The 13,284-nt window shown below is 49.3% G+C and overlaps 1 protein-coding gene across 4 annotated transcripts; it reads left to right on the top strand.

Annotated features, from left to right (window-relative positions):
- Positions 1–1,231: 1,231 nt before the first annotated feature.
- SLITRK2 (SLIT and NTRK like family member 2) lies at positions 1,232–13,070 on the top strand. 4 transcript variants are annotated; one of them, XM_006054167.4, is made up of 4 exons: positions 1,232–1,381; positions 5,170–5,223; positions 5,331–5,529; positions 5,765–13,070. In XM_006054167.4, the coding sequence occupies exon 4, from the start codon at positions 5,808–5,810 to the stop codon at positions 8,340–8,342; it is 2,535 nt and encodes an 844-aa protein (XP_006054229.1). In that variant the 5' UTR covers positions 1,232–1,381; positions 5,170–5,223; positions 5,331–5,529; positions 5,765–5,807; the 3' UTR covers positions 8,343–13,070. The 4 variants fall into 4 exon arrangements, with proteins under 4 accessions (XP_006054229.1, XP_025131876.1, XP_025131877.1 ...); XM_025276091.3 differs by having other exon boundaries at positions 5,331–5,519; XM_025276092.3 differs by having other exon boundaries at positions 5,331–5,519; positions 5,777–13,070.
- Positions 13,071–13,284: the final 214 nt, after the last annotated feature.

Here is a 13,284-nt window from a genome sequence, read left to right on the forward strand (position 1 = left end):
AGAAGAAAGAAGCACAAAAGATTCCCCAGGGTAAGGACAAGAATGAAGTGGAAGTTTGTGCCAGGAGAAAGTGGTTTAAACGCGCAGGAAATAACCTTGAAACAGACAAATTGCAGTGCAGATTAATTAGCCCAGAGCTAGTTTTTGCTCTAATGTTGCGTCTGTCTCCTCCCCTCAGCTCTCCTTCTCTGCCACCAAGTGAGCGAATTTCTGAAGAACTGGGGTTTTACAGACCCTGTAGAGAGGGAATGAAAAGGATAGGGGACAGTGATGACTCTCCTTACGGCTGCTCTGCTCCAGGACTGAGGGGAGAAAGTCTCGGTGCCAATGCCATCTACTACCTGCTCCCGTCTTCAATGAATACAACTGCAACTTTCTCCCGGAGACCCAGGGAAAGCGGGTGTGGAAGGAATCGCGACGCTCTGGGCTTTTGCGCTTTTCCCTCTGGAGCTACCATGACCCTCGCCTATAGCATCTTCCCGTGATCAAAACACAACCACCTGGACTACTAATCAGAGAGGAAAGAAAGGAGAAAGCAGAAAGGCGGGTGGCCCCAAGTCCGCTCCAGTCGATCCAGGCAACCTCGTGAAGAATGAAAAGAATCAAACGGAACCAGGGATTGGGCCGTGGCGAAAGGCTGGCTCTGGCGGACGCTGGTGTCGCCCGGCTCCACGTTATATGGAAATGCCGTGTTGACTGCTTCGTCAGGGGTCCTTACACATCTGCTCGCGAACGGCGAGCCCCGGGCGCTCACTAGTTAAGGGGGCAGCCGTCCTGGACGGGGCCGGCTCGGAGAGCTGGCCGCTTTCAGTTGTCCATAACTTCCACCCTGAGGTCTCAGTGTCCCCTCGCCTACGGTCCGGACCCCGTGCCATCCTGATGTCACTTGACCGGGTCCGCGCCGAAGCCCCCGGTGAAAGCTGCAGGGGCTGGGCAGATTTCCAGGCGAGAGGGGCCGCCGGGAGGCGGGAGCTGCGCTCCGCGGCACAGGTCAGAGAAGCCGAGCCAGGCTCGTTTGTGGGCCGGTCCATTGCCATCCGGGTGCAGCGCAGTGACACCTGATCTGCGGGGTGATTGATAAGCGCGGGCGAGGGTCCGCCGGCCCGCCCTCCACCTCGCCTGCCTCCTCCCCCTCCCGCCTCCTCCCCGCCTCCCTCCCGGTTCCCTCCCTCCTTCCTGCCGGTAGCGCTGCCCGGCGGCGAGCGGCTCCAGTGGGGATCTGCCTGCCCTTGGGGGCGCCGCCCGCGCTCGCCGCCGAGCCTTTGCTCCCGGGCCGCGCCGGGCTGAGGCCGCGCCGCCTCCCGCGCCTCCTCCCGCGCCTCCCTAGCACGCGGATGCCGGGGGCGCCTCCGGGGGAAGCTCCGGGCGGCGCGTTAGCCGGGTAAGTTCTGAGCACTCGGGGACGCCGCGGCGACGCGGCCGGCCAGCCGGCTCCCCCGGCAGAGGGAACGGGCGGGGAAAGACGGCGCGATCCGCCGAGGACCGCGCGCGGGTGGCCGGCCGTTCCCGCTCCGGCTGCCCGGCCCCGAGACCGTCCGTCCGCTCGGGCGGGCGGGGTCCGGCTCCGGGCGTCGCGCGGCCACCGCTCGGGCGGAGGACGCAGCGACCAGGGCCCGGGAAGGGGGCGGCGCGGCGCGAGCGGCCGTCGCGGCGATGGAGACGCGAGAGCAGGAGAGGGCTGCGTGAGCGGTCGGGCCCGGGGCCCGGCCTCGGGGGACTCGCCGGATTCCTGGGTCCCGAGAAGAGCTCTCGAGAAAGGCTGGGCCGCGGGAGGCGGAGCGGGGGCCGAAGGCTGCTGGCTGGCGGGCGGCGGAAGCCCCCTCCCCTGGCCGGCCGGGCTCCGTGAAGCCCCTGGCGGCCGGAGAGGAGGAGGGCTGCGCGCACGCTCGCACTTGCCGCCGGCGGCCCCGAAGACCCGAGCCCCGCTTCACTTGGGAAGATGGGAGGGAGACCGAGGCGGCGGAGTCCCAGTTTCTCCCTCCATCGCCCCCGCGGGGACAGGGAGCGTTTGCCCGATTTTAGCGTCCGCCTCTGCCTCCCGCGTGCTCCGCGTTCACTTGGCCCCTTTCCGCCGCCCCGGGAGCCGCTGTCCCCGGCGGGGAGCCGCGGCGGCGCTTCCCGACTCGCGGGGCTGAAGGAAACTTCCTTAAAGTGCTTTCCGGCGTGGAGGCTGATTTGTTCCCCGTCACTGTGTTTGGGGGAAGCTGCTGCAGCAGCCCGGGGCCCGGCGGGAGATGCGGCAGTGGTGGGAGGGTCCACCGACCCGCGTCTGAAGCCAACCACGGGAGGGGACCGCTGCGGCCCCCGCGGGGTCCCCAGTGCCGCTCCCCCAGGCAGCCTACCGCGTCGTCTCCCTCGCCCCGTGATGTCGAGGACTTCAACCGCCTCCGTCATCCATTGACGAACCCCCGCCCTAATTCCTGGTAGATGCTGTCCTAAAACTGTATTGACAGAGTCATCCGTCTCCTGCAGGAAATTACGATCTTTGGAAACTAAAACTCATATTTGGTATTTCACTTTCAAAATTTTTGTTTTTAAGAACACATTTCAGTAAATCACCACCACCACCAATTCACGGTAAGCAGGAGTGAGTTTTTTGGAGAACTGCTGGCCTGGGACTCAGAATCCCTGGGTTCTGTTTCTAATTTTATAGATTCTTGAACTTTAGCAAGTCAGCACTTCCCCTGGTTGAGGAAATGTCCTCATCTAGAAAATGAATCTGATTGCAAAGGTATTGTCCAGCTCTCATGTTGGCTTCCACTTCAGTGAAATATTAACCTAATTAATAAATGTTTGTTATATGAATGACTGAATAAACCATCTCTCTCTAGGAACTCTATATATTTAACATTTGGAAATATGTAGAAACAAATGCCCCTCTGCTCTGGAAGGCAGTTTAATCGTGCTGGCACTGCACCATTCCACTGGCAATGATGTAGTTGCCAGGGTGGGTGGGAGGCTATGCCCTCCCCCTCTGGGGCAGTTCCTCTACTGTTGCCCTTTAGCAGAGAAAAGGGAAATTTGAGGGCCCAGAAGGAAACAGTGTTGCCCAAGGTGAAGCCAGAATTACTGGATGGGGATGGGCTTTTCCCAAAAAGGAGGGGAAAGGCGAAGGCCTGTGACCAATTGTGGAGGAGACTGGCCAAAGCCACAGGTTGCTTGAAAGCTGTTTATAAACTAGCAAGCCCTTCTTGGGGAGGGAAAAACTTGTCTGGGTGGGACAATTCTAGGACATCAGCTTCACAGGAAAGGAGGAGGGGAGAGGCAGGGGGCTTGCTGTTCTCTGAAGGCTGATGACCTCTGCCAGAACCTCTCTGCCACCCTTCGCCCAGCCATGGGACCCTGTGTGGACTGTGGCAGGCAGGGCCCAGCAGGCAGGGAAGAATCAGCTGAAGTGTCTGGCTGGACTGGCACATAGCTCGGTCAACTCTTCCCATTCTCTTCCATCCATTACTTTTGCTGCCTCATCTCCCCCATTCCCACCAGAGGCAGTCCCTGGCCCTTCTGGGCCATGGGCAGACATTCCCATTTTGCAAATGGACTCCAACTGCGCAACTTAAAAGTTGCCTTAAAAGGGGACCTTAAGATAATTAGGGGAAAACAGAGATACTGAAGGCAAAAAGCCAACACCTTGCCAATAATAATCCTGAGGAAAGGTTATCCGAATGCAATTGATTATCAGACCTGGGAGGGGCCGAATAGTCCACCCCCTTGTGCCAGTGGGAACGGGAAGATCCAGAAACAAAGCGACACACCCGGCAACAGAACTGAACCAGAGGCCTGGTCTCCTGAGTCTCAGGCCAGGACTCAGGTCATCCCTTTTCTTTCTCAGAAGCCAGTCTTCCTGCATCGGCGGCTTCTGTCCCCCTGGGTCCCTGGCTCCTGCAGCCTGGAGGGCTCTGCACTCTTGTGGACTGGACTCCCAGCTAAGGCGCAGCCTGGCCGTGCCTGTCTGACACCCACCCCTCTTCTTCTTCCTTCAAGCTAAGAGTACACGTTTAAACCTCATTATTTGGCTAAGTATAAACCTCGGGGAGAAGGGTTTTGTTGTTTATCCCAGTCTATAGGCTAACGTTGTTGGGCTGGCTGTCAGAATCCAGGCAAATATCTGGCCAGTCACCACCCAGAAAGTAATTTTCTGCGCACTGAAACAAAGCTCTGAATGCAAAGCATAGAACCCCCGGGAGAACTCCTCGTCCTCCCACACAGGCTCACTGGTGCACACACAGGCCGCTCTCCGCACCAAGAGCATCTCAGCTAGGAGGCTGGCAGGCGGCCTCAGTTCTGTAGCAAAGAGGCGCGCGAGCGCGGGCGCGCGCACACACGCGCGCGCGCGCACACACACACACACACACAAACACACGGAAGATGGGACACACTCGGAAGATTTGACACACACACACACAGAGTCCTGTAGCAAAGAGGCACACACACACACGTAAGATTTCACACACACGGAAGATGGGACCCCTGCTCCAGAATCTGGAATGAGACACCAACATCCCCGCCCCCCAACCCCAAGTCCCAGTGGAAGGGCCGGGAGGGAGGGGCAGGTGGAAGAAACCACTCGGAAGGGCCCAAGGCGTCCCGGCGGTGCCAACCCCATAGTGGGGCCGCTCCTGGAGAACCCCCTCTCCAGGAGCTCCGCCAGCCACCCGCCGCCCGCCGGGCTGGAGGTGGAGGAGTTCAGAAGCAACTGACGCAGCCGGGATTCGAGCTTGGCGAAGCCACTCGCTGGGAAGGGAAGCGTCTGCCCCTCCCTCCCCCGCCGCGCGCCCTCGCTCCCCGGCCTGCCCCCTCCCCCGTGACGTCACCCCAGCCCTGTCCCGGGGAACCTGCAAAGCCTCTCAAATTCAAACTGCCAGGCGCACTGCTGCCACTGCCGCGGGACTGGAAGTGAGCGCCCAGGCTCGGCCGTCGCCGCCGCCAGCCGACCGGGCCGGCCGGCTTCGCCAGCTCCGTGCGCAGTCGCACCCCCCGGGGTCCCCGGGGACTCAGCTGCCCGCCGCTCGGAGCGTCCTCGGCCTCTCCTGTCGCCTGCCATATTTCGAATTCGTGCGCACCCCCACCTCCCCACCCCCCAGCAAAATTAAATCAACCGGCAGAAAACAGCATCCCTCCGGAAGCACCGGCGTCCCCTTTTACCTTGCTCTTCCTCTCTTTCTGAAGATGCTAAACTACCGGCGGACTGCAGAGGAGAGGGGTCCCGTCTTCTCCTGATGCGTGAGTAACCGACCCCCGCCCCAGCACCCCGCGCTGTCTTTGCTCGTCCACCCTCTCTCCTCCCCCCGCCGCCAGTCCCCTGATTTTCCCACCCCCTTTTTGCGCAGTTAAAAAAAAACAAAACAGCAACAAAAAAAAAGTAGAGCAATTTCTGCTGCGAGCCCAGGACGGTCAAGCCGCCCGAGATAGCTTCAAGATATCCCCCAGGGGCGGAGGAGGAGGCGATGGGCTGGATTTAGTAGGACAACTCGGTTACTAATGACTCCGTGGCTGGCTGCGACCCGCCGGGAAATCAGGTGCAAGCATGTGGGTGCCGGGACGCGTGGGTGGGTCGGTGGGTTGGTGGGCCGGGGGTGGGGAGGGGAGGGGAGGAGAGCAGAAACCGCTGGGGAAAAAAAAAACGCAATGATTTCATTCTGCCTCGCTGCCCACTTCCCGCCGTCTTCCTCCCTCCCACGCCGCCCCCTCGCTTTGCCATTTTAATCGGGCCTCCGTGTTTCTTTCTCCCCCGCCTCCCGCTCTCTCTCGCCCCCCGCCCAAGGTTTGCCTGTAGGTACCTGAGCTGACCCCGACGGCGCCTAAAGATGCTGAGCGGCGTCTGGTTCCTCAGCGTGTTAACCGTGGCCGGGATCTTAGAGACGGAGAGTCGCAAAACTGCCAAAGACATTTGCAAGATCCGCTGCCTGTGCGAAGAGAAGGAGAACGTCCTGAATATTAACTGCGAAAACAAAGGATTTACAACGGTCAGCCTGCTCCAGCCCCCCCAGTACCGAATCTATCAGCTCTTCCTCAATGGCAACCTCCTGACCAGACTGTACCCCAACGAGTTCGTCAACTACTCCAACGCTGTGACTCTCCACCTGGGCAACAACGGGCTGCAGGAGATCCGTACAGGGGCGTTCAGTGGGCTGAAGACCCTGAAGAGGCTGCACCTCAACAACAACAAGCTCGAGGTGCTGAGGGAGGACACCTTCCTGGGCCTAGAGAGCCTGGAGTATCTGCAGGCCGACTACAATTACATCAGCGCCATCGAGGCGGGGGCCTTCAGCAAGCTGAACAAGCTCAAAGTGCTCATCCTGAATGACAACCTCCTTCTGTCGCTGCCCAGCAATGTGTTCCGCTTCGTCCTGCTGACCCACCTAGACCTGCGAGGGAACCGGCTGAAACTGATGCCTTTCGCGGGGGTCCTCGAGCACATCGGGGGCATCATGGAGATCCAGCTGGAGGAGAACCCCTGGAACTGCACATGCGACTTACTTCCACTCAAGGCCTGGCTGGACACCATCACCGTTTTCGTGGGGGAGATTGTCTGTGAAACCCCTTTCCGCTTGCACGGTAAAGATGTCACCCAGCTGACCAGGCAAGATCTCTGCCCCAGAAAAAGTACTGGCGACTCGGCTCAGAGGGGTGGCCACGCCGACACACACATCCCGAGGCTGTCACCTACCCTGAATCCTGCTCTCAACCCGACCCGGGCTCCAAAAGCCAGCCGGCCACCCAAAATGAGAAACCGTCCCACCCCCCGGGTCACAGTGTCGAAGGACAGGCAGAGCTTTGGCCCCATCATGGTGTACCAGACCAAGTCCCCAGTGCCCCTCACCTGCCCCAGCAGCTGTGTCTGCACCTCTCAGAGCTCCGACAACGGGCTGAACGTCAACTGCCAAGAACGGAAGTTCACCAACATCTCCGACCTGCAGCCCAAACCCACCAGTCCAAAGAAACTCTACCTGACAGGGAACTATCTTCAAATGGTCTATAAGAACGACCTCTTAGAATACAGTTCTTTGGATTTGCTGCATCTAGGCAACAATAGGATTGCAGTCATTCAGGAAGGTGCCTTCACAAACCTGACCAGTTTACGCAGACTTTATCTAAATGGCAATTACCTTGAAGTGCTGTTTCCGGCTATGTTTGATGGGCTGCAGAGCTTGCAGTATCTCTATTTAGAGTATAATGTCATTAAGGAAATTAAGCCGCTGACCTTTGATGCTTTGATTAACCTACAGCTGCTGTTTCTGAATAACAACCTGCTACGGTCCCTGCCTGATAACATATTTGGGGGCACGGCCCTCACCAGGCTGAATCTGAGAAACAACCATTTTTCTCACCTGCCAGTGAAAGGAGTTCTAGATCAGCTTCCGGCTTTTATCCAGATTGATCTCCAAGAGAACCCCTGGGACTGCACCTGTGACATCATGGGACTGAAGGATTGGACAGAGCATGCCAATTCCCCTGTCATCATCAACGAGGTGACCTGTGAATCTCCCGCGAAACACGCCGGGGAGATCCTGAAGTTTCTGGGGAGGGAGGCAATCTGTCCAGATGGTCCGAACTTGTCAGACGGAACCGTTTTGTCAATGAATCACAACACAGACACACCTCGCTCGCTCAGTGTGTCTCCCAGTTCCTACCCTGAACTGCACACTGAAGTTCCACTTTCCGTCTTGATTTTAGGATTGCTGGTTGTCTTTATCTTATCTGTCTGTTTTGGCGCTGGCTTATTTGTCTTTGTCCTGAAACGCCGGAAGCGGGTACCCAGTGTTCCCAGGAGTGCTAACAACTTAGATGTAAGTTCCTTCCAGTTACAGTACGGCTCTTACAACACTGAGACCCAGGATAAAGCAGACGGCCACGTCTATAACTACATCCCTCCACCTGTGGGCCAGATGTGCCAAAACCCCATCTACATGCAGAAGGAAGGAGACCCGGTGGCCTATTACCGAAACCTGCAAGAATTCAGTTACAGCAACCTGGAGGAGAAGAAAGAAGAGCCAGCCACACTTGCTTACACTATCAGTGCCACAGAGCTTCTGGAAAAGCAGGCCCCGAGAGAGCCCGAGCTGCTGTATCAGAATATCGCTGAGCGGGTCAAGGAGCTGCCCAGTGCGGGACTTGTCCACTATAACTTTTGTACCTTACCTAAAAGGCAGTTCACCCCTTCCTATGAATCTCGACGCCAAAACCAAGACAGAATCAATAAAACCGTTTTATATGGAACTCCTAGGAAATGCTTTGTGGGGCAGTCCAAAGCAGACCACCCTTTACTGCAAGCTAAGCCGCAATCAGAACCAGACTACCTCGAAGTTCTGGAAAAACAAACTGCAATCAGTCAGCTGTGAAAGGAAATCATTGACAACCCTCTGGCATCAAAGGATGCTGCTCCAAACTCTTGGAGGCTGGGCGTTTGCTTTTGTGTGTGTCTGTTCTCCCTTTCTCAGCCTCAGTGGGGGACTTTGAAGATGTTTGGGGGATGGGGTGAAGCAATGATACTGCTTTTTCAAGTTTTCCTTTAAATTATTTCTCTCTTGCTCTCCTCCCTCCCCCACCTTCCCCCCACTTCTCTCCTTAGGAATCATCATTGAACATGAATGTTTCTACAGTGCATTTTTTCATATACTTTATGGTTGTGTTTCCTTTTTCTTCTTTTATTTTTCCAGTGTGGGAATGGGAAGAGGAGATTATAGTGAATGAAGAAACAGTAAGCAAACTTTTAAAATGAAAATGGATATTTAGTGTATTTTGTAGAAGATCTCCAAAGATCTTTTGAGACTATAAATTCTTTTGTAAATAGCGATATATGGTATTTCGAACTTCAGTTACCAAGCATAGCCACTGGGCATCACTTCTTCATGTTAAAGTGCCTTTGCACTTTAAGTACATTACTTAAATGTTGCTTTTAGCTTTGATAAATTGAACATATTTTAATGTGTTGTATTTTTGAAATTAAAAACACTGTAAAATAGATTGAAATGTCAGCTATATTAAGTCAACGTACAGTTTGCTTGAGTTATAGAAACCAGCTTGTCATCAAATGATTCTAGTTCTAGGACTTTATAGATTTAACTGTAAAATGTTTCCTTTCCTTTGGGTTTGTTCTAAATGATTTTATTTAAGTCAACTAAGGGGATTTAACAGTGGACTAGAGGTAATAAACCACCTCAGTTGGGATTAGTAATTCATTAATAAAATATATTTAACCCAATATCAGAGTGAATTGAACAATTAATGCCCTTCCGTAAATCATTATTTTACACTAACGTGGTCAGTGTTTTAGATTATTTTCCTAATTAAAGAGTACATTACACAACTTGTAATATATTTTTCCTGCATTAAATTAGATATTTTTATATTTAAATGAAAGAGTCTGTATTTCTAACTTTTTAATTGAAATTAATATTTTTTCTGCCTATTGAAACATTTTCTATAAACACACACCAGTAGAGGCCGCCACACACCTCATTTAATAAAGACATACGAGCCATTAAATGCCTTGAAGGAAGACTTCAAAGGTGAGATTTAAACGTCCCAAGTAAGTTCTCTGCAAATTCAAGGCAACAGAGACAAATCTATACGTTACTTGCTATTTCTTTTAGGATTAAAGGTTAGACTCAGAATCCATCTCAATTTTCCCATTTTCAGAGAAAGCAGTGTTTTCCTCTTGAGTTTATGGAAGCGTTAACAGGGAGCTATCAAATGATGTACCCTGTGTGTCTCCAACGCAATTAATAAATGCCTAAATGGAGAAAGTAGCCATCTTTTCTTCCCCTGCCTTCTTCAGGCAAGTGTTGCTTGAATTTTTCCTTGGCTTGACCAAGCTTTTCGTTTTGGTGTTAGAATTAAAATGATTTGAATTAACCAAGTCTACATAACATTTATGAAGCCTTATTAGCCTGTAAATAATTTTTAGATGCAAATATTATTGTGTGATTTAAACAAACAGCCCTTCTTTACAACAAAAAATAGTTTTGTTTTGTCTATTGTAAATCCTTATGCAACTGGGGTGGTGATCTGCATATAAAGTAGTCCAGCTTTTCAGTTCCTTATTAAAGCAATTGATGGCATCTGAAAGAAGCACACTGTTTCCTTTTCATAAATAGGTTACTGCACATAATAATCCTTTATTATCATGTGGAGATTGAAGTGGATCCTGATGACTTACTTTTAAAGCTTTAAAATGACTAATAGTTTATTGTCTGTCACTATAAACAATTCATGTGATAGGCTTTCAATTAGAAATTACTTAAATCCAAATTATTTGGATTAATAGCTACTGGTGCAAAATCGTTTTTTTTAACAATAGAAGGTAATTGTGTATATATAAATGTAAAGGGCATTCAGGAAAGTAAATGCCTTTAATACCCTAAAATCTCTGAACATCTACAGTGACAAGCTTACGTGTTCATTCTTTGATTAGAGATCATAATTCTTATTTAAATCCATTAGATTGACGTTTAAAATGGTGGGCTGAAATGATCTACAGGAAGGTTAATGTCCAGAGATTTTACATTTCATAGAAGAGCAGCAAGAGTGATATGCCAGTTGAACTTGGAGATAGCTCCCGGAAACCATCTCCTCTTATATATGTAAGAATTACAAAAGGACTGTCAGGTCTGCTCTCATTTGGTGCAATGATAAATACAGAACACTGAGGTAGGTATTTGAGGGAATGATTATGAAGGCAAATTAATATCCATCTTCTATTAAGAGAGTTTTTTGGTTTAAACTGTATGCCTAGAACCACTGATATGGTGATTCCACTTCAATGTTCGTATTCTCCTGAAAATAAAGTCATTCCTGTAAAATACTAGTCTCTATAGAAAAACTAATTCATTCATTTTAAGCAGAGATTGCTTACTATTCATTTAGTTACATGATTTTAGAGCGGCCTCCTGGAAGAACTCAGATTCATAAACTCTTTTGCTTAATAACTATGGTTTAATTTTAAATTCTCATGCTTCTTAGATGTGTACTTTATTTTGTTTTAGGTTTTAAGATGAAATTGTTTGAATGTGGTCCAGACTATTTCATTTAAAGGCATAAAACACCATATACTGTGAAGCTTTATTTTTTTAATGCAATCACAAACACTTTATGTTTTTTAACTTATTAGCATCCCCACTGATTGTATTGTTTTGCTTTATCCATTCAAGTGCTTTAAAACATATTTTATTTTAGGATTTTTATTTTTATCTCCTACAGCTGGATTTTGCTATTTCACTTTTATTTCACATGCAGCTTGTAATGGGTATGAGCACAAGCACAGTGAAATGGTTCCAGCCAGCAGAATGCGATCTCCCCTGGCCCTGCCTGAAACAGATCTGTATATCTGGCAAATGGTAATTCCCTCTGATTCTAGCTCTTAATTAGTTCCTTCTGCTGTTTCTGAATATACCTGTGTCTAAGTTTGTATCAAAACTCTCAAAAGCACCACTTCTCAGTCTGGACACAATTGCCAAAAGTCTAATTCGCTTCTGGACTTTGGTCAACCTGTGTGCCTTGTTACTTCCCTCCAGCAGTTGGTGAGTAAGGAAATGACCCTTCAGTTTCCTCTGCTTTATCCTCTGGCCTCTAAGGTGATTTAATTTTTCTAAATATTTTCATTTCATCAAGGGCTCTATATTCTATGGATTTTACAAAAAGGGTCTAATGAAAAAGAGGGACATTCTGTGATTTCTCAGACTCTGGAAATTCATTTTGGCTGTACACATTTCAGAAACATAACTGGATTGGAAGCTAGACTGAAGGAAGTCTTCTAGACAATTCTCCTAATCCAGTCATTTCTTCATTCATTCACTAAGTAATTGAGTGCTTGCTTCCTAGGGGCCAGGCTTTGTGCTGTGTGCTAAGAGGGTGAAGAGATACAGTAGTCAGGATCTCTGTCCACCCGCTCACCCCCACACCCTGCAGAGAGCTTAGTACTAAAAAAAGGAGAACCTTATCTGAATGACCATCACCTGAAAAAACAGTGGGGACAGCAGTGAAATGCAGGAAGTTGAGTTTTTGAAGATGATTTTGTGCAATGAAGTATAACACTGACACATCATGTGCTAGCTACTGTGTAACCACCATTAACATCATTTTAGAGTTACACAGTTAAACAGGGAGAACACCCACAAAAATAAAAACAAATTTCTGCAGAACAGGGCCCAATATTATGGCCTGAAAATAGCTATATACTTCTGCTATCTAAAGATGTACATTATAAAGATGAATCCCCAAATTGTAAATACAAAAAATCACAAACATACTTATAATTTTGGAATATCCATGTTTTAAAGGCAGTATTGACTTTCTATTGCAGTGGCTTAAAATATAACATCTTGGCTTAAGTGTCTTTTACAAAGACAATAAGACACCTAAATCCTGAGAGAAAATTAAGTACTGTATATAGGTGTACTTTGCTTCCCACAATGGTTGTGCAAAAAGTCACATATAAATTAAAGTTTTATAAGTTAAATTGTATTTTAAAAGCATTAGGAGAGCTGCCATTTAGAGGAAACTTGTGAATCAATCTTTTTATAAGGCAGAAAACCATTTTATAATACAAATAATCTGTCTAATTTATCTTTTTTGTATGTTTGGAGTTTCAATATCGACTTTGCTTAAAACACAGCCCACCTGCATAATAAGAGTGTGTTTTTCCAGTGCTGCTTGTGCTACCAGTTTCTTGGTTGCTAAGGGCTTATACTTGAAAATCCGCTGCAGTTTTGTGTGACTGGAGCTATGAAGCGATTCTCTGAGGGCGCAGTAGCATTCCTGAACAGTCCGAGTAGCCAACCCATTTCAATTCCATTGACCACAGGACTTTTCTGCTCCGCAGCATCTTCTCTGTCAGACATGGCCATGATTCATTAGATGGTAGAGTGACTCCTGTATTCACATCCTATAAAGTGCTTAGAGTCACAGGTTTTATAATAAATATATGTGACCATGTAAACATATTAAACTGCATGTGTGTTGTAATTTTTTAGCAGTATTTTAGCTTGAAAGTACTTGTACAAATACTGTTAGATTTAGTTGCAAATAGTTGTTCTCAAATTACTGGAATAAATGGAAAATGAAATGCACTCTCGTGTAAATAGACTTCTGTGCCAAATAGTGACATTGTTTCAAAAAAATGAGTGCCATATTTTGGGCTGTTAATAGGGAAAATGAAATATTGAAAATGTGATCAAATGATACTGTGTTTTATTGGATAAACTTTATATAAAATTCTTTTTATGCTATAGTTAGCTTTCAGTTAATAAATATTCACTAAAAATGAACATTTGAATTAGTTAG

The sequence above is a fragment of the Bubalus bubalis genome, chromosome X, assembly GCF_019923935.1.
Source record: "Bubalus bubalis isolate 160015118507 breed Murrah chromosome X, NDDB_SH_1, whole genome shotgun sequence".
Lineage (NCBI taxonomy): Eukaryota > Metazoa > Chordata > Mammalia > Artiodactyla > Bovidae > Bubalus > Bubalus bubalis.

What these genes read in the sequence shown, in the direction of transcription:
- SLITRK2 (XM_006054167.4), top strand. Translation starts at nt 5,808, where the DNA reads ATGCTGAGCGGCGTCTGGTTCCTCAGCGTGTTAACCGTGGCCGGGATC.